At 45.7% G+C, this 25,942-nt stretch overlaps 1 protein-coding gene across 1 annotated transcript in view; it reads left to right on the forward strand.

Annotated features, from left to right (window-relative positions):
* Window positions 1-25,942, forward strand: part of LOC134566018 (uncharacterized) — a 123,402-nt gene that overhangs the window by 32,078 nt on the left and 65,382 nt on the right. The window contains exons 4-5 of the mRNA XM_063425733.1: window positions 6,907-7,198; window positions 21,609-21,816. Coding sequence (XP_063281803.1) covers window positions 6,907-7,198; window positions 21,609-21,816 — 500 coding nt within the window. The remainder of the gene's footprint in view (window positions 1-6,906; window positions 7,199-21,608; window positions 21,817-25,942) is intronic.

The raw sequence follows: 25,942 nt of genomic DNA on the forward strand, positions 1-25,942 counted from the left end.
ATGAGGGGGGGACCTACTGTCCCCCCCCGGCCCCCACCCCTGAGCGGTGGGTGGGGGCCCTACAATTATCAATGAGGGGGGGGACCTACTGCCCCCCCCCGGCCCCCACCCCTGAGCGGCGGGTGGGGGCCCTAAAATGATCAGTAAGGGGGGGGACCTACTGTCCCCCCCCGGCCCCCACCCCTGTGCGGCGGGTGGGGGCCCTAAAATGATCAATAAGGGGGGGGACCTACTGTCCCCCCCCCCGGCCCCCACCCCTGAGCGGCGGGTGGGGGCCCTAAAATGATCAATAAGGGGGGGGACCTACTGTCCCCCCCCCGGCCCCCACCCCTGTGCGGCGGGTGGGGGCCCTAAAATTATCAATAAGGGGGGGGGACCTACTGTCCCCCCCCCCCGGCCCCCACCCCTGAGCGGCGGGTGGGGGCCCTAAAATTATCAATAAGGGGGGGGGACCTACTGTCCCCCCCCCCGGCCCCCACCCCTGAGCGGCGGGTGGGGGCCCTAAAATTATCAATAAGGGGGGGGGACCTACTGTCCCCCCCCCCGGCCCCCACCCCTGAGCGGCGGGTGGGGGCCCTAAAATTATCAATAAGGGGGGGGGACCTATTGTCCCCCCCCCGGCCCCCACCCCTGAGCGGTGGGTGGGGGCCCTAAATACAAAGGGGGGGGGACCCTAGTTAACCCTCCCCCCCAAAAAAAAATATCTCCCTACCTACCCCCCTCACCCTAAAAATAATGAGGGGGGACCATTAACTAAAAACCTGTAAAAAAATGAGATAAAATCAACTTACCATTCGATGTTTTCTTTCTTCTAAAATCTTCTTTCTTCAGCCCCAAAAAAGGCCAAATAAAAATCCATAATAACCGACGCAATTAAAAAAAAAAAAAAAAAAACCGAGCGCAAAAAAAAATAATCCATCTTCACCCATGGAGGGCTCCGCGCAGACTGAGCTCCGCAGGGCGGGGGAAGGCTTATAAAGCCTTGCCCCGCCCTGCAATTAGGCTAAGAACACTCTGATTGGTGGGTTTGAGCCAATCAGAGTGCTCTGTGTCATTTTACAAGCGTGGGAAAGTTCTTTGGAATTTTCCCACGCTTGTAAAATGACACAGAGCACTGTGATTGGATGGATTTCAAGCCATCCAATCACAGTGCTCTGTGTCATTTTACAAGCGTGGGAAAATTCCAAAGAACTTTCCCACGCTTGTAAAATGACAAAGAGCACTGTGATTGGATGGATTTCAAGCCATCCAATCACATTGCTCTGTGTCATTTTACAAGCGTGGGAAAATTCCAAAGAACTTTCCCACGCTTGTAAAATGACAAAGAGCACTCTGATTGGCTTAAACCCACCAATCAGAGTGTTCTTAGCCTAATTGCAGGGCGGGGCAAGGCTTTATAAGCCTTCCCCCGCCCTGCGGAGCTCAGTCTGCGCGGAGCCCTCCATGGGTGAAGATGGATTATTTTTTTTGCGCTCGGGTTTTTTTTTTTTTTTTTTTATTGCGTCGGTTATTATGGATTTTTATTTGGCCTTTTTTGGGGCTGAAGAAAGAAGATTTTAGAAGAAAGAAAACATCGAATGGTAAGTTGTTTTTATCTTATTTTTTTTTTCTTTACAGGTTTTTAGTTAAAGGGTCCCCCCTCATTATTTTTAGGGTGAGGGGGTAGGTAGGGAGATAAGTTTTTTTTTTTTTTTGGGGGGGGGGGAGAGGGTTAACTAGGGTCCCCACCCCCTTTGTATTTAGGGCCCCCACCCACCGCTCAGGGGTGGGGGCCGGGGGGGGACAATAGGTCCCCCCCTATTGATAATTTTAGGGCCCCCACCCACCGCTCAGGGGTGGGGGCCGGGGGGGGGGGCAGTAGGTCCCCCCCCCCTTATTGTGAATTTTAGGGCCCCCACCCGCCGCACAGGGGTGGGGGCCGGGGGGGGACAGTAGGTCCCCCCCTATTGTGAATTTTAGGGCCCCCACCCACCGCTCAGGGGTGGGGGCCGGGGGGGGGGGCAGTAGGCCCCCCCCCTTATTGTGAATTTTAGGGCCCCCACCCACCGCTCAGGGGTGGGGGCCGGGGGGGGGGCAGTAGGCCCCCCCCTTATTGTGAATTTTAGGGCCCCCACCCGCCGCACAGGGGTGGGGGCCGGGGGGGGGCAGTATGTCCCCCCCTTATTTTTTATTTTAAGGCCCCCACCCACCGCACAGGGGTGGGGGCCGGGGGGGGACAATAGGTCCCCCCTTATTGATAATTTTAGTGCCCCCACCCGCCGCACAGGGGTGGGGGCCGGGGGGGCAGTATGTGCCACCCTTATTTTTAGGGCCCCCACTCACCGCTCAGGGGTGGGGGCCGGGGGGGGGGGAGGAGAGTAGGTCCGTCCCCCCCCTCCCTTCAACCACTATTGTGGCCAGACAGCATCCCTGTGGGTTCGGGCTTCAGCTGTCAGCTGAAGCCACGCCCACAGCAGTGCTGACAGGCTGTCAGCACACAAAGCGCGTTCACAGTGCTTTGTGTGCTGATAGCCCGTCTGATGCATTCACCCAGAATGCATCGGACGGGAGGCCTTTTTAGGGCCTCTGAACTCGGAAGTCCCTCTGGTGGCCGTCTGATTGACTGCAACAAGAGGTGTTCCAAGCTTCCAATGTAAACACTGCATTTTCTCAGAAAATACAGTGCTTACAAGAAAAAGGCTCCGGGTAGCTGTAGCACTCACCTAAACAACCTCATTAAGCTGAAGTTGTTCAGGTGACTATAGTGTCCCTTTAAAATAACACCATCGCTAGATACTTTTTTTTTGCACCATAACACATCATTCTAAATGCTGCCTTTTCCTTTGTCTTGGTTTGCATTTGTTTGTCGGTTATTAATATTATGATTTTATGTTATTTTATATTATTATGATTTAAAAACATATTTGAAGCTGACCTGTTTAAATCCTGGGCATGCAACATAATCGACTAGCTGAATTTGGCACTTTTCTCTTTCATTTTGCATTGAAGAGCAGGTAGAGGATTGCAATATACTGGCAGGGGCGGACTGAGAATCCTCAGGGCCCTCGGGCAAAATAAATCAAGGGCCCCCTTACAGGCCCCACCCATGCTCCACAGCAAGCTCCACCCATGTCCCGCCTCCATGCACCGCCTCCAGCCACACCCTATACAATCTTTAGACACAAGGAACAAAAGTGCAATAATCCCTTCGAGGCCCCAGTAGAGACTACAATTGAGGGCTAATGGGCCATGGAGGGGGGTCTTTCTAGCAGAGGCTATCTCAGTGTCCTTTAGAGAGTGTGTTAGAAAGAATCCCCTCCAGGCCCTATTAGAGACTACAATGGAGTCTAATAGGCTTGGAAGGGGGTCTTTCTAACAGAGGCCATCTCAGTGTCCCTGCTGGAAACAGTCGCCTCCAGGCCCCAGTAGAGACTACAATTGAGGGCTAATGGGCCATGGAGGGGGGGGAGCATTCTAGCAGAGGCTATCTCAGTGTCCTTTAGAGAGTGTGTTAGAAAGAATTTCCTCCAGGTCCCATTAGAGACTACAATGGAGTCTAATGGGGCCTGGAGGGGGGTCTCTCCAACACTCTGGTTCCTATTCACAATATAGCAACACAACATAGCTCGCTGATACCTAGGCCAAGTTGGCTCCTCTTACCTTAATTACTGTTGCTGGGTGGCAGTCTGTGGGCTTGCTGGAAGGATGTGGGCTTGCTGGCTACTGCCGGCAGGCTGTGGGCTTGCTGGCTGCGGCTGGCAGGCTTTGGCTTGCTGGCTGCGGCTGGCAGGCTGTGGCTTGCTGGCTGTGGTTAGCTGGCTGGCAGGCTGTGGCTTGCTGGCTGTAAGCCTAACTGGTGGCCTGTGGGCTGGCTGGCTACTGAACAGCCTGTGGGCTGGCTGGCCGGCCTGTGGGCTGGCTGGCTGGCCGGCCTGTGGGCTGGCAACTGGGGCACTTGTAGATTATTTAAAGAAATAATCCATGCACAATAACCACTACTGCTCTGTGTAGTCGTTATGGTGCCAGGAGTGCCGGGCTCCCCTTTCAGAGTAAGTAGTCAAACCGTTTAAGAACAGTTTGACAACTTACCTGGGGTCTGCTGGGATATGAGGCTGTAGTAGGGTATAGGAGCAGTGGTGCAATGTGTAAGGGGTGCAGTGTGTGTGTGAAAGGTTCAGTGTGTGTGAGGGGGTGTAGTGTGTGAATGTGTAGGGTGTGTGGGGCAATGTGTGTATGAGGGGGCTGTGTATGTGTGTGGCAATGTTAGTATGGGGGGCTGTGTGTGTATGGGTGGGCAGTGTATGTGTGTGTGTGTGAGGCAATGTGTGTAAATGTGTATGGTGTGTGTGGGTGTATGGGGGGCAGTGTGTGAATGTGTATGGTGTGTGGGGGCAGTGTGTTTATGGGGCTAGAGTTCACTCTCACCACTGCGACCACCAACAGTGTTGAGAGTGAACTCTAGCCCATAGCTCCAGGGCTAGAGTTTACTCTCGCAAGAGCTGTAACGTTGCCGTGGTAACCGCGGCAACGATCTGAGCTCGCGCAAGAAGGACCCAGAGGAGCTGAAGGCTGAGCTCCCGGGTCCTCTCTTCCTCCCTCACCTGCCGGCTGCCCGCACGGTGCCTGCGGACAGGGGAGGGGGCAATTGCCCTCCTCTTACTCCCCCCTCTTCTTACTCCCCCCTCACTCTCTTCTTACTCCCACCTCTTCTTACTCCTCCCTCTTCTTACTCCCCCCACTTCTTACTCCCCTCCCCCTCCTCTTACCCCCTCCCCCCTCTTCTTACTCCCCCCTCTTCTTACCCCCCTTCCTCTCTTCTTACCCCCTCCCTCTCTTCTTACCGCCCCCTCCCTCTCTCTTCTTAACCCCCCTCCCTCTCTCTTCTTACCCCCTTCCTCTATCTTCTTACCCCCCTCCCTCTTCTTAACCCCTCCCTTTCTCTTCTTACCCCCTCCCTTTCTCTACTTCCCCCCCTCCCTTTCTCTTCTTACCCCCTCTCTCTTCTTACCCCCCTTCCCTCTCTCTTCTTACCCCCTCCCTCTCTTTCTCTTCTTACCCCCTCTCTATTCTTACCCCCTCCCTTTCTCTTCTTACCACCCCTCTCTCTTCTTACCCCCCTCCCTCTCTCTTCTTACCACCCCTCTCTCTTCTTACCCCCCCTCCCTTTCTCTTCTTACCCCCCTCCTTTCTCTTCTTACCCCCCTCCCTTTCTCTTTTTACCCCCCTCCTTTCTCTTTTTACACCCCTCTTTCTTCTTACCCCCTCCCTCTTTCTTCTTACCCCCTCCCTCTTTCTTCTTACCCCCCTCCCTCTTTCTTCTTACCCCCTCCATCTTTCTTCTTACCCCCCTCCCTCTTTCTTCTTACCCCCCTCCCTTTCTCTTCTTACCCCCTTCCCTTTCTCTTCTTACCCCTCTCTCTTCTTACCCCCTCCCTCTCTCTTCTTACCCCCCTCCCTTTCTCTTCTTACCCCCTCCCTTTCTCTTCTTACCCCCTCCCTCTTTCTTCTTACCCCCCCTGCCTCTTTCTTCTTACCCCCTCCCTCTCTGTTCTTACCCCCCCTCCCTCTTTGTTCTTACCCCCCTCTTTGTTCTTACCCCCTCCCTTTCTCTTCTTACCCCCCTCCCTTTCTCTTCTTACCCCCCTCCCTCTTTCTTCTTACCCCCGCCTCTTTCTTCTTACCCCCCTCCCTCTTTGTTCTTACCCCCCTCTTTGTTCTTACCCCCCCCTCTTTGTTCTTACCCCCCCTCCCTCTTTGTTCTTACCCCCTCTTTGTTCTTACCCCCTCTTTGTTCTTACCCCCCTCTTTGTTCTTACCCCCCCTCTTTGTTCTTACCCCCCTCTTTGTTCTTACCCCCCTCCCTCTTTGTTCTTACCCCCAACCCTCCCTCCCCTCCCTCCCTCTTTGTTCTTAACCCCCCCTTCCCTCCCCTCCCCTCCCCTCACCTCCCTCCCTCTTTGTTCTTACCCCCTCCCCTGTAGCGTGGCCGAGCTGCTCTCCGGTCCGCGGTGCCCGGGCGGAGTGATAGGAAGGTGCACACTCATGCACCTTCCTGTCAGTCCGGCCGGGTACAGGAAACAGAAACTCCTGTTCCGCGCGGAACAGGAGTTTCTGTTTCCTGTACCCGGCCGGACTGACAGGAAGGTGCACACTCAGTGTGCACCTTCCTATCACTCCGGCCGGGCACCGCGGACCGGAGAGCAGCTCGGCCACGCTACAGGGGAGGGGAGGTGAGAAGCTGCAGCCGCCTGAGGCTCTTAAGAGAGCGCTCAGGCAGCTGCAGCATTTAAAGGGGCGGCGGGCCCCCTGATGGCGGGCCCCCTCCCGGCCGGGCCCTCGGACCATGTCCGAAGTGCCCGACCGGTCAGTCCGCCCCTGTATACCGGGATATCTGTCAACGAGAGTTTCATCAGCTTTTAATTTATATACAAATCTTGACCCAGGATATTTTGAAAACTGAAAAGGCAATGTTTTTTATCTAAAAATATTAAAGGAATTATACTTTTCTAGCATAGCCACAAATGTATTTTAACTTGATTATGGCAAAAAATAATATTAATCTGTCATAAATATTTTAATTTATGCATTTCTGAAATCTGGTGTCATGAATGGGAAATGAAACATTGGCAAACAGTTTTCATTTGTTTAAATCTAGGCCTGAATTTTAAGCATTTGGGTTGGGCTGTCCAATAGCATTTGCTCTGACTGATATCTGGAGATAGTTTTGTTTGCAAAATCTGGATATTGTTAAATAGCGTGATGTCTACATTTTGCTATGTAAATGGTCGCTTTTATAGCTGAATAGTCATTTTTCGGTACAGGCACCATTAGAACATTAGGAGTAACCCTGTAAATATCACATGTACCATGTTTAAGACCCGATACCTGTATCTCTTTGCAATAGCTTTATTTATCTACTTTCCACAGTCCCGACCCTCGTGATTACATCAATTTATTAGTCTTTCTTTTTGCCATTGAGCATGTAAACATGAATCCAAACATTTTGCCAAATATCACACTTGGATATCATTTCTATGATTCTTGTTTTTACGCAAGGAAAGCTGTGAAAAGTGTTCTACAGATTCTATCCGGACCAGAGAAAACTGTCCCAAATTATTCCTGTATGTCACAGAACAAGCTGGCTGGTTTTATTGGTGATCACTATTCAGCTACAACGATCCCCATAGCAGATATGTTAGGGGTATATGGATATGCTCAGGTGAGTAAAAGAACTCCTTCACACAGATTGCTTAATTATTTGATGCAAATACATTATGTCTATTCATATATTATTCCACATAGAAACTTTAGTCATATTAGTCCTGTGAAGTAGATGCAAAATAATAAAAAAAAATAATATGTATTATAATTTATAACAGTATAAGCATTTGTATTGGACAAACTTCCTTTTCCTCAGGTCTAAGTATTTCCATACCAAATGACACATAGAATTCACAGTTGAGTTGTGATACTGGGTTAAAGCAACATCAGAGTAGATAGCATACAAGTCTAGAAGACACTAGAAAAAGAATATATGATAATGATAAAAGATAATGATAGAGCGTGCACTCACAGGACCTCTGAATTCACCTGTGGTTTAACGAGAAAAAAACAAAATTATATCTGCAAATTGACCATCGATTCGACCCTGAAAAATACATGTCATGGTCGAAACATCGGTCAATTTGCAGATGTAATTATGTTTTTTTTCTTATGAAACCATGAGTGAATTCAGAGATCCTGAGAGAGCACCCTCTTTCATTAATTTATAGAATGATCTAAAAGCATCACTTGCATATATCATTTCATATTTTATACACAACTTTCTTTTTTTTTTTTTTTTTTTAAACGATAGCATGGGTTCTAATCCAGAAGGTCCGGTGACCAGAAATCAGCCATTGATTTCAGTCTAAACCTTGTGGGTTTCATCAACATAATAAAATATTAATCTGAGGCGCTTTTCCTTTAAGAAATATATATAATTTATATAATAGATTTTATCTCTTTAATTAATATATAACCTGTGCCGCTGTCCTCCACTTCCCCCCCAAATACACAAAGCTCCAAATTAATCTTTACAACAATGAGTTAGTGCACAAAATGGTAATATCTCTCAAATTTGAGAGAATAAAATATAACTTATTAAAAAATGTATATAGAACTTATTAAATTGAAACAATGTCTCAGTGTGTATATGTTGTACTTATTAATATGTCCAAGTTGTTGCAATATGCACTGTAATAAGCTTTTTCTCGATCCTCCAGCACTCCAAGGGTTACACACTATGGGGATAACCTAGTGAAAATGCAACGGAAATGTTATAATAATGTCAGGTGAGAAAACCTCCACCTAACCTCCACCAATAGAGCTTGGTTGCTTCATCTAAGTGTTGCTTCTAAGTGTCTGTGGTTGGAGATATTCTGGAGAGTTTTACAGAAGCTTCAACTGTCTAAGAGTTGTGCTAAGAGTTTTCTTTTTTACTGTTACAGGTAAGATTCATCTGTAGGAAAAGGTTACTGATTGCACAAGGTTTGATTTCCTGTTGGTAATTATAAGGCATTTTATTAGATTAGTTAGCTACTTGCTATTGATTGCTGTGTAAATTAGCTATTGTTTGCTAATAAGCAGAGGCCTACCCAGGTGTTAAACATTCCTAGTGGGAGGTGATTTAAGGAGTATATAAGGGCTGTTGACATTAGCTTGGCTAATAGAGCTTGGTTGCTTCATCTAAGTGTTGCTTCTAAGTGTCTGTGGTTGGAGATATTCTGGAGAGTGTTGCTTCTAAGTGTCTGTGGTTGGAGATATTCTGGAGAGTGCTGCTTCTAAGTGTGTGTGGTTGGAGATATTCTGGAGAGTGCTGCTTCTAAGTGTGTGTGGTTGGAGATATTCTGGAGAGTGCTGCTTCTAAGTGTGTGGTTGGAGATATTCTGGAGATAACCTGGAGGTAATCTGAGGTATCCAGGAGGATAAATAAAAAGTTAAGATTCGTTTGATTTAAATAATTGATCTCATTGGAATGGCAGACTTAGTTCAGTGTAATAGTTGCTTTGCATTTGTTTCACGTTCCACTTTTTGGAGGTTTGGTTGTTGTCTAATCTGTAGACAGTTCTCTATCTTGCGGCAGGAGATTGTATTTTTGATTTGTAAATTATCTGGTAAACAAACTCAGGCTGGAACTGCTGCAAAGCCACTGCCGCAGAGACATACTAGGAATGGCAGATGGATTACTGTAGGATCTGGTAGACTTAGAGTTGTGGATAAAAGGCATATTGCACAGTCTGTTGTTCTACATAATTCATTTTCTGCACTTTCAGAGTGTAATGGTGTCATGGAGACAGGCACTGAGGCTAGTGGTGTTGTGCAGAGAGGCACTGAGGCTAGTGGTGTTGTGCTGAGAGGCACTGAGGCTAGTGGTGTTGTGCAGAGAGGCACTGAGGCTAGTGGTGTTGTGCAGAGAGGCACTGAGGCTAGTGGTGTTGTGCAGAGAGGCACTGAGGCTAGTGGTGTTGTGCAGAGAGGCACTGAGGCTAGTGCTGTTGTGGAGAGAGGCATTGAGGCCAGTGGTGTTGTGCAGAGAGGCACCGAGGCTAGTGGTGTTGTGCAGAGAGGCTTGAAGACTATGGTGAGGCCTAATAGAAAGCAGTTGTTGTTGGGGGATTCCATCATAAGAGGTGTGGAGATGGACAATGGTGGTCTTGTGAGGTGTCTTCCCGGAGCTACTGCTCACAGAGACAGGAGACGTATCTGTAATATTGTTAAGCAAGCAAAGCAGGAAGGGGAATTGGATGTACTTGTCCATCTAGCGCGCTGTCTTGGCGTCATACTTGACTCTGGTCTCACCTTTGAGTCTCACATCCAGTTTGTTGCCAAGTCCTGTAGGTTCCAACTCAAAAACATAGCCCGCATCCGCCCCTTTCTTACGCAAGATGCTACCAAGGAGCTTGTCCATGCTCTAGTAATTTCCCGCATGGATTACTGTAACCCTCTCCTGATTGGTCTCCCCAAAAGCCGTACTGCCCCGCTACAGTCTGTAATGAATGCTGCAGCTAGACTGATTTTCCTATACAGTCGGTCCTCTCACACCTCGCCCCTCTGCCAGTCCTTACATTGGCTCCCTGTATCCTATAGGAGTCAATTCAAAGTGCTAACCCATACATTTAAAGCACTGAACAATTCCAGCCCCTCTTATATCTCTTCACTGATCCAGAGGTACGCCCCTCCTCGTACCCTCCGCTCTGCCCGCGACCACCTCCTGACCGCTGCTCGCACCCGTACGGCCAACTCACGCTTGCAGGACTTCTCACGGGCGGCTCCTCTCCTATGGAATAACTTGCCTACTGCCATCAGACTCTCCCCTAGTCTTCAATGATTTAAGAAGGGCCTTAAATCCCATCTCTTCAGGAAAGCGTATGGCCTCCCAGAGTAATCTCTCCCTTACATACCTGTCTCTTGCTCTCCTATGGGATAGTGCTTTGCTCTCTCCTCCAGCTCTGCTTCACTCCTACTTGATATTTCCTATCCTAATGTTTCTAATACCCCACCTCCTATAGACTGTAAGCTCATTTGAGCAGGGTCCTCTTCAACCTATTATTCCTGTAAGTTTTCTTGCAATTGTCTTATGTATTGTTACATCCCCCCTCTCAAAATATTGTAAAGCGCTACGGAATCTGTTGGCGCTATATAAATGGCAATAATAATAATAATAATAATAATCTAGGGACAAATGACTTGGCTTGCAATGAGGTTTCAGAGGTTAAGGACGTTTTTAGTGTTTTTGCCAATGATATACGGCAGGTTGCTTCCACACTGTCATTCTCTGAAGTTCTGCCTGTGCATAACACTCAATATGACAGGCGGATGCGTATTAGGGACTTTAACTTGTGGCTTGGTGAATGGTGTCGGGAGCAAGGATTTGGCTTTATTGCTCATGGTAGCTCTGTTTGGAATGGAAATAAACTGTACAAAAATGGTTTGCATCTTTCTCAAAAGGGAACAAATGTTCTCAGTGAGCAGTTCAGAGGTTTTGCTAAGATGTATTTAAACTAGGAGGGGGGGGGGGGCAAAAGGGTGATAAAACATCAATCCAATTGTCCCCCAAAACAAGGACAGAAGGTGCCTGTAGCAAGTGTGTTAAAAATGATAAGCTTGGAGTCATGTCTACAAATGCTCGCAGTTTAGGGAATAAGATCCATGAACTTGTGGCAATAATGGCAACTGATAGTGTAGATTTAGTCGCTGTTACTGAGACATGGTATAATGAGAAAAATGACTGGGACATAGCAATACCAGGGTACTCTTTATATAGAAAAGACAGGGAAGGCAAGAAAGGGGGAGGGGTGGCCCTGTATGTGAAGGATAGCATAAAATCTAACCTAATAAAGGTTAGTGAGACGAACATAGAGTCCATTTGGGTTACGTTAGAATTTGGTAATCACACAGTAATTCGTGTAGGTGTGATTTATAGGCCCCCAGGACAAATTGAAGAGTTAGATAATCTACTAGTTGAAGAAATAGCTAAAATGACAATGAAGGGGGAAGTTATCACCATGGGTGACTTTAATCTTCCTGATGTGAATTGGAAAACAAAAATAGCTACTTGTGCCAGAAGCACACATATTCTAAACTCCCTACTGGGATTGTCTCTAAAACAAGTCGTTGAGGAGCCAACTCGTAAAGAGGCCATACTAGATTTAGTGTTAACAAATGGAGATTTGGTATCAGATATTACTGTAGGTGAAAGTTTAGGATCCAGTGATCATCAGTCAGTGTGGTTTAATATAAGAACAGTGACAGAGTCACACCACACAAAAACAAAAGTTTTAGACTTTAGAAAAACAGACTTTTCTAAAATTAGAATATGTGTAAAGGAGTCATTATCAGACTGGAGCAATTTAAATGGAGTCCAAAAGAAATGGGATTATTTAAAAGTTGCACTACTGAAGGCAACAGAAAATTGCATTAGGCTTGTCAGTAAAAGCAAAAAATTCAAGAAACCACTGTGGTACTCCGCAGATGTGGCCAAAATAGTAAAAAACAAAAAGTTAGCATTTAGTAATTATAAAAAAAAAAAACCAGAGTGAGGAAGACAGAATGACCTATAAGATTAGGCAGAAAGAGGCTAAGCAAGTTATAAGAGCTTCCAAATCACACACAGAAGAGAAAATAGCACAGTCAGTAAAAAAGGGGGACAAAACTTTTTTTAGATACATAAATGAGAAAAGAAAAGTAAAACAAGGATTAGTTAGATTAAAAACAAAAGAAGGAAGGTATGTAGATGAGGATAAAGGTCTAGCTGACTGCCTGTCACGGTAATATACCCCAACACGCAGGAATAGTACAGATAGTCAGGAGACAAGAAACCAGGGTTCGTCTTACCGGACCTTAGAATGGCCGGACTTGACGAGAATAAGCAAGACAGAGTCTAGAACAAGCCGAGGTCAAGGGAACAGAGAGACAGCGAAACGTAGAACAAGCCGAGGACTGGTACACAGAGGACAAAACAGCGGATAAGCGAGCAAGGATAAAGAGAGAGCGGAGTCAGGAACAAAGCCAAGGTCAAGCACCAAAAAACCAACTGAACGATACAAGCACTAAAGGGAAACTGGACAGAAACCACGATAGGGCAAAGAGTAAGGGAAACAGGTGAGTATAAATACCCTAAGGTTCACTTTGATTGGCCCCTGTCATATCCACGCCCCCAAAACGTGAGTGTATGGGGAATGTGGCCTGACAGGGGCCAATGGGAGACTGATTCTAATTTAGTCTCCCACTGTCCCTTTAAGAGCGCGCCCGAGACGCGCGGCGCGCTCTTAGTGTCGGGCGGGACACGTGACCGCTTCTCGCGGTCACTGCCCGCCTGACTGATCTTATTGTAGGCTGAGCCACGCGCGGCTCGTGCAGGAGCAGGACCGCGCGTGGCGAGAAGAGAGGACCCCGGCCGGCCCCTGGAGAGGGTAAGTACCGCTACAGTACCCCCCCTGAAGACACGCCCACCGGGCGGGGAGGAGCAGGCCTGGCAGGAAAATGAGCGTGGAAAGAACGCACAAGGCGAGGAGCGTGAACAGCGTCAGCGGAAATCCAACTGCGTTCCTCAGACCCATAGCCCTTCCAATGTACCAGATATTGGAGGCGACCCCGAAGCAAACGAGAGTCAATTACAGCCGCCACTTCAAACTCCTCATGGCCCTCCACAGAAACCGGAGGAGGAGGAGGGACATGCCGAGTATAACGGTTGCACAGGAGGGGTTTTAACAAGGAGGTATGAAACACGTTAGGAATGCGTAAATTTTTAGGAAGATCCAATGCATACGAGACAGGATTAACCACATGCAAGATACGAAAAGGACCAATAAAACGAGGGGCCAACTTCATAGAAGGCACGCGAAGACGAATATTGCGAGTAGAAAGCCAAACCCGGTCTCCCACAGCATAGGAAGGAGCCGCCCTGCGATGCTTGTCTGCCTGAACCTTCTGGCGAGCAGCTGAGGCCACCAAAGAACACTGAACCTGCTCCCAAGTATTACGTAGACTAGCCAAATGTTCGTCCAGAGCTGGCATGCCCTGTAAGGAGAATGCAGCTGGAAGAACCACGGGATGCCGGCCATAAACAACGTAAAAAGGGCTGTTAGCGGAGGATTCATGAGCAGCATTATTACGAGCAAACTCAGCCCAAGGAAGAAGGTCAGCCCAATTGTTCTGATGGTGGGACACGAAACAACGAAGATACTGCTCTAGAGATTGGTTGGCACGTTCAGCAGCTCCATTAGACTGGGGGTGGTAGGCTGAAGAAAACGAGAGGGAGATACCCATCTCTGTACAAAACGATCTCCAGAATCTGGAGATAAACTGGCTACCCCTATCGGACACGATCGAAGTGGGAATACCATGCAACCGAAACACCTCCCTGGCAAAGATAGAGGCAAGTTCCCTGGATGATGGCAATTTGACAAGAGACACAAAATGAGCCATCTTAGAAAAACGATCCACAATCATCAGGATGACAGTTTTACCATTAGAGGGAGGTAATTCAACAATGAAATCCATGGATATATTGGACCACGGTCTCTCGGGTATGGGCAACGGATGTAACAACCCACAAGGAACTCTGTGGGAGGACTTCATACTGGCAAATGTGCTACAGGCATTAACGTAATCGGTGACGTCCTTGCGCAAGGAAGCCCACCAGAAATATCTAGAAACTGCTGAAAATGTCTTAGAAATACCAGGGTGTCCAGCAGTTCTAGTGTCATGATATAATGACAAGATGTCTCGTCTCTCCGGTATATCAACAAATAGCTTATCAGCAGGCCTCTCCCCAGGAGCCAAGTATTGTTTAGCCTGAATAGCTTGTAAGAGAGAAGACGAAATGGAAAGAACAGTAGTCGCTATTATTCTGTCAGGCGGAATGACAGGGGTAACATCGACCTCGAGTTTGTCAGTAGTCTCGAATTGTCTGGACAGAGCGTCAGCTTTAGTATTACGATCACCCGGTCTGTATGTGATTATGTAATTAAAACGAGACAAAAACAGAGACCACCTGGCCTGCCTAGAAGACAATCTTTTAGCTTCACTAAGGTAAGAGAGGTTTTTGTGATCCGTTAAAATGAGGATGGGATCCCTAGTACCCTCTAGCAGATGTCTCCATTCCTTGAGCGCCAAAATGATAGCAAGGAGTTCACGATTGCCTACATCATAATTCCTCTCTGCTTTGGACATCTGTCTGGAAAAGAAGCCACAAGGGTGTAACGGCTTTTCAGGTGAATCTCTTTGAGACAAGATAGCACCTACCCCTATCTCAGAAGCATCAACTTCAAGAATAAAGGGCAGTGAAGGGACAGGATGCTGTAAAACAGGAGCAGAGGCAAATGTAGCCTTCAAGAATTCAAAGGCCTCGAGTGCTTCTGGTTTCCAGACATGAGTATTACCATCCTTCTTGGTCATTCTGGTTATAGGCGCAACAATGGCAGAAAACCCTTTAATAAAACGCCTATAATAATTAGAGAACCCCAGAAAACGCTGAATGGCTTTCAACCCCTGGGGTAGAGGCCATTCCATAATGGCAGACAGTTTCTTGGGATCCATACGAAAACCCTTGGCCGAGATTATATAACCCAAGAATTGGACTTCAGATTGATCAAATGAACATTTTTTCGAGTTTGCAATAGAGACCGTTAACCAGAAGAGTTCTCAACACTAATTTAACATGCATGTGATGAGTCTGTAAATCAGTGGAATAAATCAATATGTCGTCCAAGTATACTATAACGAATGTATGTATAAATTGACGTAGGACATCATTAATAAATTCCTGAAAAACTGCTGGGGCGTTACAAAGACCAAAGGGCATCACAGTGTACTCGTAGTGGCCACTCCTGGTATTGAAAGCGGTCTTCCACTCGTGATCCTTTTTGATACGTATGAGATTGTAAGCACCCCTAAGGTCCAATTTAGTAAAAACTGTGGCCTGTTTAAGCCTATCAAATAGTTCTGTGATCAAAGGTATGGGGTACGCATTTTTGACGGTGATTTTATTTAGGCCCCTATAGTCAATACAAGGCCTTAATTCGCCATCCTTCTTAGATACAAAGAAGAAACCCGCCCCTGCCGGGGAAGAGGATCTTCTTATAAATCCCTTCTCTAGAGATTCCTTAATATATTCCTCCATAACCAGATTCTCCTGAGGAGATAAAGGATATATTCTCCCTTTGGGAGGCATCGTGCCAGGTAATAAATTAATTGCACAATCGTAAGGCCTGTGAGGTGGCAATCTTTCAGCCTCCCTTTTATCAAAAACAGACTTAAGAGACAGGTACTGAGAGGGTATGACCGTAGGCACGGGAGGAATATTAGTAGAATTCAAAGGGGTGACTTTAACAATACAAGACTCTTGGCAAGAATCACTCCAAGAAACTATTTGTCCTGACTCCCAATCAATGGTGGGATTATGAGTACGTAACCAAGGATACCCTAACACGAGGTGAGAGGAAGGAGAAGTAATGATCTGAAACCGAATGGTCTCAGAGTGTAACACCCCTGTAGACATATGTAGTGGAACAGTTTCATGTGTGATAACTGGAGAGCATAATGGTCTACCATCTATGGCCTCAACGGCCAAGGGTGTCTCCTTCTCTCTGGTGGGTATGTTATTCTCCTTGACAAAACTGGAATCAATAAAGTTTTCGGCCGCTCCGGAATCAACCAGGGCTAGTATATTCCCTGCTATGCAGTTACTATCAAGGTGCAGGGAAACAGGAAGAAGTAATTTATTAAGAGGCAAATGTGAGGACTGTGATGTCACACCCAAGGCCAGTGCTCTATACGGTCTTAGGTGCGATAGTTTCCCGGACGCACGGGACATTCTTGTCTCATATGACCCCTCCTACCACAATAAAGACAAAGTCCCTCCTTTCTCCTATAAAGCTTTTCAGCGTCAGTAAGTTTAGCAACCCCTAACTGCATAGGTTCCTCCTCAGAACCTTTAGATCCCTCGGGAGTCTCAGCTCTAGGGGAGTTAAAGGGAACAAAATGTCTATTTCTGGACCTGGTATATAACCTGTCACGGATCCTGTTATCTATATCGATAAGATAGTCAATCAGGTCCTCCAGGGGTACAGGGAGGTCCTTAGCTGCTACCTCATCCAAGATAGTTTCAGACAGACCTTCCATAAATGCAGTAGTAAGGCCATTATTAGTCCAATCTACCTGTGAGGCAAGGGTCCGGAACTGAATAGCATAATCGGCTACAGATTTAGATCCTTGCTTTATTCTCATTAATGCCCTGGCGGCATTTTTTGACCTTTTAGTCGTGTCAAATGTTCTACGGAACGCTGTGAGGAAGCTATTGAAGTCGTGTACCATAGGCCCATTAGCCTCCCAAATAGGATTTGCCCATTCTAGTGCCTTATCCGTAAGCTGGTGCATAAGAAAACCCACCTTAGATCTATCAGTGGGAAATGAACGTGGGTACATTTCAAAGTGGAATTCCACTTGATTAAGGAATCCCCTACATGTCTTAGCGTCCCCTCCATACCTAGGTGGCGGGGTTAGATGTGCAGAAGCATTAGGCATATTAGCTGTGTCCGGTATAGGGTTTACAGGAGGCGTAGGTACAGGTACCGGAGCTGATCTGGATAACAGTGTCTGGATGGCTTGAGCCATTTGATCCATACGGTGATCCTGTTCTGCGAATCTAGCCTCATGAGTGGCCATCTGTTGACCTAAACCTGCGGGGTCCATGCCCTATCGTAATGTCACGGTAATATACCCCAACACGCAGGAATAGTACAGATAGTCAGGAGACAAGAAACCAGGGTTCGTCTTACCGGACCTTAGAATGGCCGGACTTGACGAGAATAAGCAAGACAGAGTCTAGAACAAGCCGAGGTCAAGGGAACAGAGAGACAGCGAAACGTAGAACAAGCCGAGGACTGGTACACAGAGGACAAAACAGCGGATAAGCGAGCAAGGATAAAGAGAGAGCGGAGTCAGGAACAAAGCCAAGGTCAAGCACCAAAAAACCAACTGAACGATACAAGCACTAAAGGGAAACTGGACAGAAACCACGATAGGGCAAAGAGTAAGGGAAACAGGTGAGTATAAATACCCTAAGGTTCACTTTGATTGGCCCCTGTCATATCCACGCCCCCAAAACGTGAGTGTATGGGGAATGTGGCCTGACAGGGGCCAATGGGAGACTGATTCTAATTTAGTCTCCCACTGTCCCTTTAAGAGCGCGCCCGAGACGCGCGGCGCGCTCTTAGTGTCGGGCGGGACACGTGACCGCTTCTCGCGGTCACTGCCCGCCTGACTGATCTTATTGTAGGCTGAGCCGCGCGCGGCTCATGCAGGAGCAGGACCGCGCGTGGCGAGAAGAGAGGACCCCGGCCGGCCCCTGGAGAGGGTAAGTACCGCTACACTGCCTCAATGAATATTTTTGTTCGGTATTTACAGCTGAAAATGAAGGAAAGGGACCTCTGTTAAAAAAAAGGATAAATGAGTAATTTATTACACGTGAGTTTACAGAGGAAGAGGTTCTATTTCAACTGTCAAAAGTAAAGACAAATAAGTCAATGGGACCTGATGGAATACACCCAAAGCTATTAAAAGAGCTTAGTGGTGTACTAGCAAAACCATTAACAGATTTATTTAACCAATCATTGTTAACATGAGTAGTCCCAGAAGATTGGAAGTTAGCGAATGTTGTGCCCATTCACAAGAAAGGTAATAGGGAGGAGTCGGGCAACTATAGGCCAGTAAGCCTTACTTCAGTAGTGGGGAAAGTAATGGAAACCATGTTAAAGGATAGGATTGTTGAACATCTAAAAACACATGGATTTCAAGATCAGAGACAACATGGGTTTACTTCAGGGAGATCATGCCAAACTAATCTTATTGATTTTTTTGATTGGGTAACTAAAATTATAGATCAGGGTGGTGCAGAAGACATTGCTTACCTAGAATTACGGTAAGGCTTTTGACACTGTTGCACATAGAAGGCTTATCAATAAACTGCAATCTTTGAGTTTGGATTCCAATATTGTTGAATGGGTAAGGCAGTGGCTGAGTGACAGGCAACAGAGGGTTGTAGTCAATGGAGTATATTCGAAGCTTGGGCGTGTCACCAGTGGGGTACCTCAGGGATCTGTACTTGGACCCATTCTCTTTAATATTTTTATTAGTGATATTGCAGAAGGTCTTGATGGTAAGGTGTGTCTTTTTGCGGATGATTCTAAGATATGTAACAGGGTTGATGTTCCAGGAGGGATAAGCCAAATGGCAAATGATTTAGGTAAACTAGAAAAATGGTCAGAGTTGTGGCAACTGACATTTAATGTGGATAAGTGCAAGATAATGCATCTTGGACGTAAAAACCCAAGGGCAGAGTACAGAATATTTGATAGAGTCCTAACCTCAACATCTGAGGAAACGGATTTAGGGGTGATTATTTCTGAGGACTTAAAGGTAGGCAGACAATGTAATAGAGCAGCAGGAAATGCTAGCAGAATGCTTGGTTGTATAGGGAGAGGTATTAGCAGTAGAAAGAGGGAAGTGCTCATGCCATTGTACAGAACACTGGTGAGACCTCACTTGGAGTACTGTACACAGTACTGGAGACCCTATCTTCAGAAGGATATTGATACCTTAGAGAGAGTTCAAAGAAGGGCTACTAAACTGGTTCATGGATTGCAGGATAAAACTTACCAGGAAAGGTTAAAGGATCTTAACATGTATAGCTTGGTGGAAAGACGAGACAGGGGGGATATATTAGAAACATTTAAATACATAAAGGGAATCAACACAGTAAAGGAGGAGACTATATTTAAAAGAAGAAAAACTACCACAACCAGAGGACATAGTCTTAAATTAGAGGGACAAAGGTTTAAAAATAATATCAGGAAGTATTACTTTACTGAGAGGGTAGTGGATGCATGGAATAGCCTTCCAGCTGAAGTGGTAGAGGTTAACACAGTAAAGGAGTTTAAGCATGCGTGGGATAGGCATAAGGCTATCCTAACTATAAGATAAGCCAGGGACTAATGAAAGTATTTAGAAAACTGGGCAGACTAGATGGGCCGAATGGTTCTTATCTGCCGTCACATTCTATGTTTCTATGTTTCTATGTAACACACCATAAGTAGAGCTCTCACCTAGTTGAATATCCTATATATTCAGTCCTGATATGTATCTTTATGATCCATGTCTAAGGGATAAAACACATAGATCGTCCAATGGTGTAGCACTTACGATATGCACGATATACCACGTGACTTAAGCGTTTCGCCCTGGGCGGGCTTTCTCAAAGTCTGGTGGTGCTGAATGCCGATCTCTGTTAAATACTCACTCTTATCCACAATCTCTTACAGATGCGTAACCTTCAGCAAATTAACCCGTGCTTGCTAACACAGCACAAGTTAATCCCCAATGGCAAACACAGTAAAAGAGGGAAATATATTAATTTTGAACTGACTATTTTTTTTAGATTAGATTATTTTAGTGGAGATATATCTTATATTTCTAAGGATTTTTTATCATTTTATTCTTATTTATTTTTATTTTCGTTGACTGGGGTAATATCCAGAGAATTCGTTAGTCCTTTATATAGGGGACCATACAAATAACCAGTAATTTCATTTGTAAATACCTATTAAAGTGTGAATGGGTGGTTATTATACACACCTATATGTTTTTAGATATATAACACTTTTTTATATATTATATACTATATGTATTTAATTTTTAGATATCTTTAGGACTTATCTTTAGGTTCTGATAGCTGTTGTGCAGAAGCTTAATATACCTAATCAGTATTACAACGGGATATTTCTCCTTCTCTATGTTCAAAGAAAATCTCATTAATATGTGTATTTCTTTAAATTTAGATCTAAATTAAGGTTGCAAGTATCTCTCTAAAATTTAGATTTTTAACGGGGTGCCTGAGTTATTAACATTTAAGATATACTTGGTCCCAAGGGCTTTGTAACTTATGTATTAACACTCTATTATACAAGAGGCATTCAGCACCACCAGACTTTGAGAAAGCCCGTCCAGGGCAAAACGCTTAAGTCACGTGGTGCCGACATTCCTGGTGTTCATGGGGAGAGGATCAAACAGTGATATCGGTGGACGATCAACTGACTGCGATCTTTTCAATTTCCCTACGAACTGTAAGCCAGTTGCAGAGATTTTACTATTTATTTTTACAGGATCTGTTTATTTTATGCAAGTCAATAAAGTGTGGAAATCATTTAATCACTGAAGGCTCATTACATGTGCATATCGTGAGTGCACCAGGTGAGCGCAGCATATAGGGGGAGTGGTGTTAACCCCTGTTTACATAGTGCTACACCATTGGAAGATCTATGTGTTTAATCCCTTAGACATGGATCATAAAGATACATATCAGGACTGAATATATAGGATATTCAACTAGGTGAGAGCTCTACTTATGGTGTGTTAGGTGGAGGTTTTCTCACCTGACATTATAATAGCATTTCAGTTGCATTTTCACTAGGTTATCCCCATACTGTGTAACCCTTGGAGTAACCCTATGTTGTACTAAAAAGTACAACATATACACACTGGTTTCATCAACATGGTGCAATTCTGGTCTGAAAACTAAAGTTGTCTCTGGAAGCAAATAGCTAGGTGACAAAAAGATTGTGGTGAGGCCAGACATAATACCCCACAGTGCAATTATAAAAAATGATATTGTCGTATATGGCCTTCATGTCTCATGTTGGACTTTGGTAAGTACTAGCTGAGCACAGTAACTTTAAAAAAATACTGTGTTTAAAACAGTGTCCGTTGCTTAGGGTACCATTGCCAGCATGTTTAATTTTTCATTTTATATTGCTATTTTTGAAACATACCTTTAATTATAGGTAAGTTGTAGCACAAATTTAAACATTGACATTTCTCTGAAACTGCAATGTTTTACATTTTCCAAGACAAGGGTCAGCATCTACACAGCAAATCCATTATATAAAATATATTGGCTTTGGTTCTTAAAGTGTCCCTTTATTGTCCCCTTCTCAAATGCTTTTTTATTGGCTATAAACCTGATCATTTAAAATGTAACGATCCTCTCTTGCAAAATAAATTTCTCAATTATTTATTTTCTCATTTTGTAGATAAGTTATGGGGCTACAGACTACTCTTTGAGTGACAGACTTGTGTATCCACATTTTTTTCGAATGGTTGAAAATGATTACACCTATTGTAAGATTGTAACCCAACTTCTGAAATATTTTGGCTGGACGTGGGTGGGAATTGTGTTTACCTTTGATGAAACTGGAGACACAGAGAGTCAGATTTTAACAAAATACATGGCTAGAAATGGTATTTGTACTGCTTTTTTGCAACCTATAAAAGCTTTATATTCAATACATGACATTTCTACTAGCATAAAACAGTATATTCAAACATTAAAAAGTCAAATTATTGTACTCTGTGGCTCATTTAGTTCTACAGTTACTTTTATTATACAGCAGCTGAACAGCATGTTCCACCAGGATTGCACGTTCATCTTTCCTCCATCCTGGGCTTCAAATTATCTGCTCATCGCATGTAACTTTGAAATATTAAGTGGAAGTTTAGCTGTAGAACCGCTTCATATCTTTCTGCCAGACACTGGGAGTTTCTTTGATAATATCCATCCTTCAAAACGCGTGGAAGATAAACTTCTTGAAAATATATGGTTGCTATATTATAATTGCCTATCCACAAATGCAGAAAAGAATGCTTTTTATACAAATATGTATCCATCTTTATCTTTATATAACTGCACTGGTCAAAACCATACGTTTCTTGCTAAAAATCATTTAATAATGGGAAGTTCTTCTCGGGTATTTTTTTCAGTGATTGCTATGGCTAAATCTCTGCATGATTTTCTAGTAGCTAAACAAATGGAATCTGAAGATATAAGGAAAATACATTACACATATAGACATCAGGTAAATGTTATGTCTTCTCACCTTTTTTTTTTTTTTAAATGCTTTAAATACATGGGGTACAGAGTGGGCTATGTACCAAATAATAATAATAATAAGGTACAAAATAAATCTCAACAGGTTCAAGGTGACTTCTATGATCTATGTTGACAAATATTTCTCATGTCCTGTTTATTTCAGGGTTAATTTCACACAGTCACCCTTGTATACTACTGTAAATATTCCCTAAAGCAAGGATTATGAGTGAAAGAAGATATGTGACACAAAGAGGCTCTTTCAAAGCTTCTGTAACAGTTCCCCTATACTCTGACTGTATAGGGGAAATCCGCTAAAGAGTATATCCGCTAAAGAGTCTCTTTAGTCCCACAGAGTGAAAGTGTGATATAACTCTTGTGTTCCCAAACATCAGCCAAGACTTGATGAAGGATACATCAGTATGTTTCATTATGGCCAGGTTGCCTGGGTATATACACAGACCCCCAGCATGGGTTCTCCATTCATTTTAAGAGTAAGGTCACAGAGATATGTGAGCTTGCTTTTCCTTAAACTAATTATCTCCTAGGTAGTGATGTCCCGAACTGTTCGCTGGCGAATAGTTCCTGGCGAACATCGCTTGTTCGCCACGGATGGCGAACACATGCGCTGTTCGGTCCACCCCGTATTCGTCATCATTAAGTAAACTTTGACCCTGTACCTCACACTCAGCAGACACATTCCAGCCAATCAGCAGCAGACCCTCCCTCCCAGATCCTCCCACCTCCTGGACAGCATCCATTGTACATTCATTGTGAAGCTGCATTCTTAGTGAGAGTAGGGACAGTGTAGCTGCTGCTGATTTGATAGGAAAATTGATAGCTAGGCTAGTCTATTCAGTGTCCACTACAGTCCTGAAGGACTCATCTGATCTCTAGTGTAAGGACAGCACCCCAAAAAGCCCTTTTTAGGGCTAGAACATCAGTCTGCTTTTTTTTTCCTGTGTAATGTAACTGCAGTTGCCTGCCTGCCAGCCTGTGTGTCAGGCTCACAGCATATACTGTGCCCACTTGCCCAGTGCCACCACTCATATCTGGTGTCACAATAGCTTGCATTTAAAAAAAAAACAAAAACTTGTTTGACTGTAATATAATAGCAGTCAGTTTCCTTCACGAGTGTGCGTTTCAGGGCCTGCCCAGTGCCACCACTCACTCATATCTGGTGTCGCAATAGCTTGCATTTAAAAAAAACAAAACTTTTTTGACTGTAATATAATAGCAGTCAGTTTCCTTCACTAGTGTGCGTTTCAGGGCCTGCCAGGGCACAGTGTCACACCAGTGCAACTCATATCTGGTGTAACAGTAGTGTACATTTTTAAAAAAAAAAAATACAATTTTGACTGTAATAGATTGAATAGCAGTTAGTTGTCGGCCAGCGTGTGTGTCAGGCTCACAGCGTATACTGTGCTGCGCAAGCATTATTGCCAGAGGATGTAGATAACAGGGATATGTCTGAGTCAGGCAGCATTACACACGTACGGTGTGATGATGATGTTGTACCCACTGCTGCTTCCTTTGTTGAGTTGTCAGATACAAGTGAAGCGGTTAATGATGACGATGCGTCCGTGGATGTCACGTGGGTGCCCGCTAGAAGAGAAGAAGAACAGGGCGAAAGTTCAGATGGGGAGACAAAGAGGAGGAGGAGGAGACGAGTTGGAAGCAGGGGGAGGTCGTCGCAAGGAGCTAGTGGCACAGTCAGACAGCATGCATCGGCACCCGGGGTTAGCCAGACAGCACGCCAATGAACGCATGCTGTTGCCACCACCAGAATGCCGTCATTGCAGAGCTCAGCAGTGTGGCATTTTTTTTGTGTGTCTGCCTCTGACAACAGCGATGCCATTTGCAACCTGTGCCAAAAGAAACTGAGTCGTGGGAAGTCCAACACCCACCTAGGTACAACTGCTTTGCGAAGGCACATGATCGCACATCACAAACGCCTATGGGATCAACACATGAGTACAAGCAGCACACAAACTCAAAGTCGCCATCCTCCTCCTGGTCCAGCATCTTCAGCCACGTTAACCACTGCTGTCCTCCTTGCCCCCTCTCAACCACCCCCCCTTCCGTCTCTCGCCTTGAGCAGTTCCTGCTCATCTGCCCACAGTCAGGTGTCTGTCAAAGACATTTTTGAGCGTAAGAAGCCAATGTCACAAAGTCACCCCCTTGCCCGGCGTCTGACAGCTGGCTTGACTGAACTCTTAGCCCGCCAGCTTTTACCATACAAACTGGTAGAGTCTGAGGCGTTCCAAAAATTTTTAGCTATTGGCACACTGCAGTGGAAGGTACCCGGACAAAATTTATTTGCACAAAAGTCAATCCCCAACCTGTACTCGATTGTGCAAAAGGAAGTAATGGCATGTCTGGCACACAGTGTTGGGGCAAGGGTCCATCTGACCACTGATACCTGGTCTGCAAAGCATGGTCAGGGCAGGTATATCACCTACACTGCGCATTGGGTAAACCTGCTGACGGCTGCCAAGCATGGAATGCGTGGCTCTGCAGAGGAGTTGGTGACACCGCCACGACTTGCAGGCAGGTCTGCTGCCACCTCCTCTACTCCTCCTACTCCATCCTCTTCCATAACCTCCTCGGCTGAGACCTCTTCTGCTGCTGCGTCTTGTTCCACATCAACGGCACCCCCCCAGCTCCCCAGGTACTGTTCCACATCCCGGATACGGCAGTGTCACACCGTCTTGGGGTTGACTTGCCTGAAAGCAGAGAGTCACACTGGACCAGCACTCCTGTCCGCCTTGAATGCACAGGTGGATCAGTGGCTGACTCCGCACCAACTGGAGATCGGCAAAGTGGTTTGTGACAAGGGAAGAAATTTGTTGGCGGCATTGCATTTGGGCAAGTTGACACATGTGCCGTGCATGGCACATGTGTGTAATCCGATCGTACAACGCTTTGTGCATAAGTACCCAGGCTTACAGGACATCCTTAAGCAGGCCAGGAAGGTTTGTGGCCATGTCAGGTGTTCCTACACGGCCATGGCGCACTTTTCCGATATCCAGCGGCGAAACAACATGCCAGTGAGGCGCTTGATTTGCGACAGCCCGACACGTTGGAATTCAACACTCCTAATGTTCGACCGCCTGCTCCAACAAGAAAAAGCCGTTAACGAGTATTTGTATGACCGGGGTGCTAGGACAGCCTCTGCGGAGCTGGGAATTTTTTTGCCACGTTACTGGACGCTCATGCGCAATGCCTGTAGGCTCATGCGTCCTTTTGAGGAATTGACAAACCTAGTCAGTCGCACCAAAGGCACCATCAGCGACATCATACCATTTGTTTTCTTCCTGGAGCTTGTCCTGCGAAGAGTGCTGGATCAGGCCGTAGATGAGCGTGAAGAGGAAGAGTTGTGGTCACCATCACCACCAGAAACAGCCTTATCAGCATCGCTGGCTGGACCTGCGGCAACGCTGGAAGAGGATTGTGAGGAAGAGGAGTCAGAGGAGGAATGTGGCTTTGAGGAGGAGGAAG

This window comes from Pelobates fuscus, chromosome 6, assembly GCF_036172605.1.
Source record: "Pelobates fuscus isolate aPelFus1 chromosome 6, aPelFus1.pri, whole genome shotgun sequence".
NCBI classification, from domain to species: Eukaryota; Metazoa; Chordata; class Amphibia; order Anura; family Pelobatidae; genus Pelobates; species Pelobates fuscus.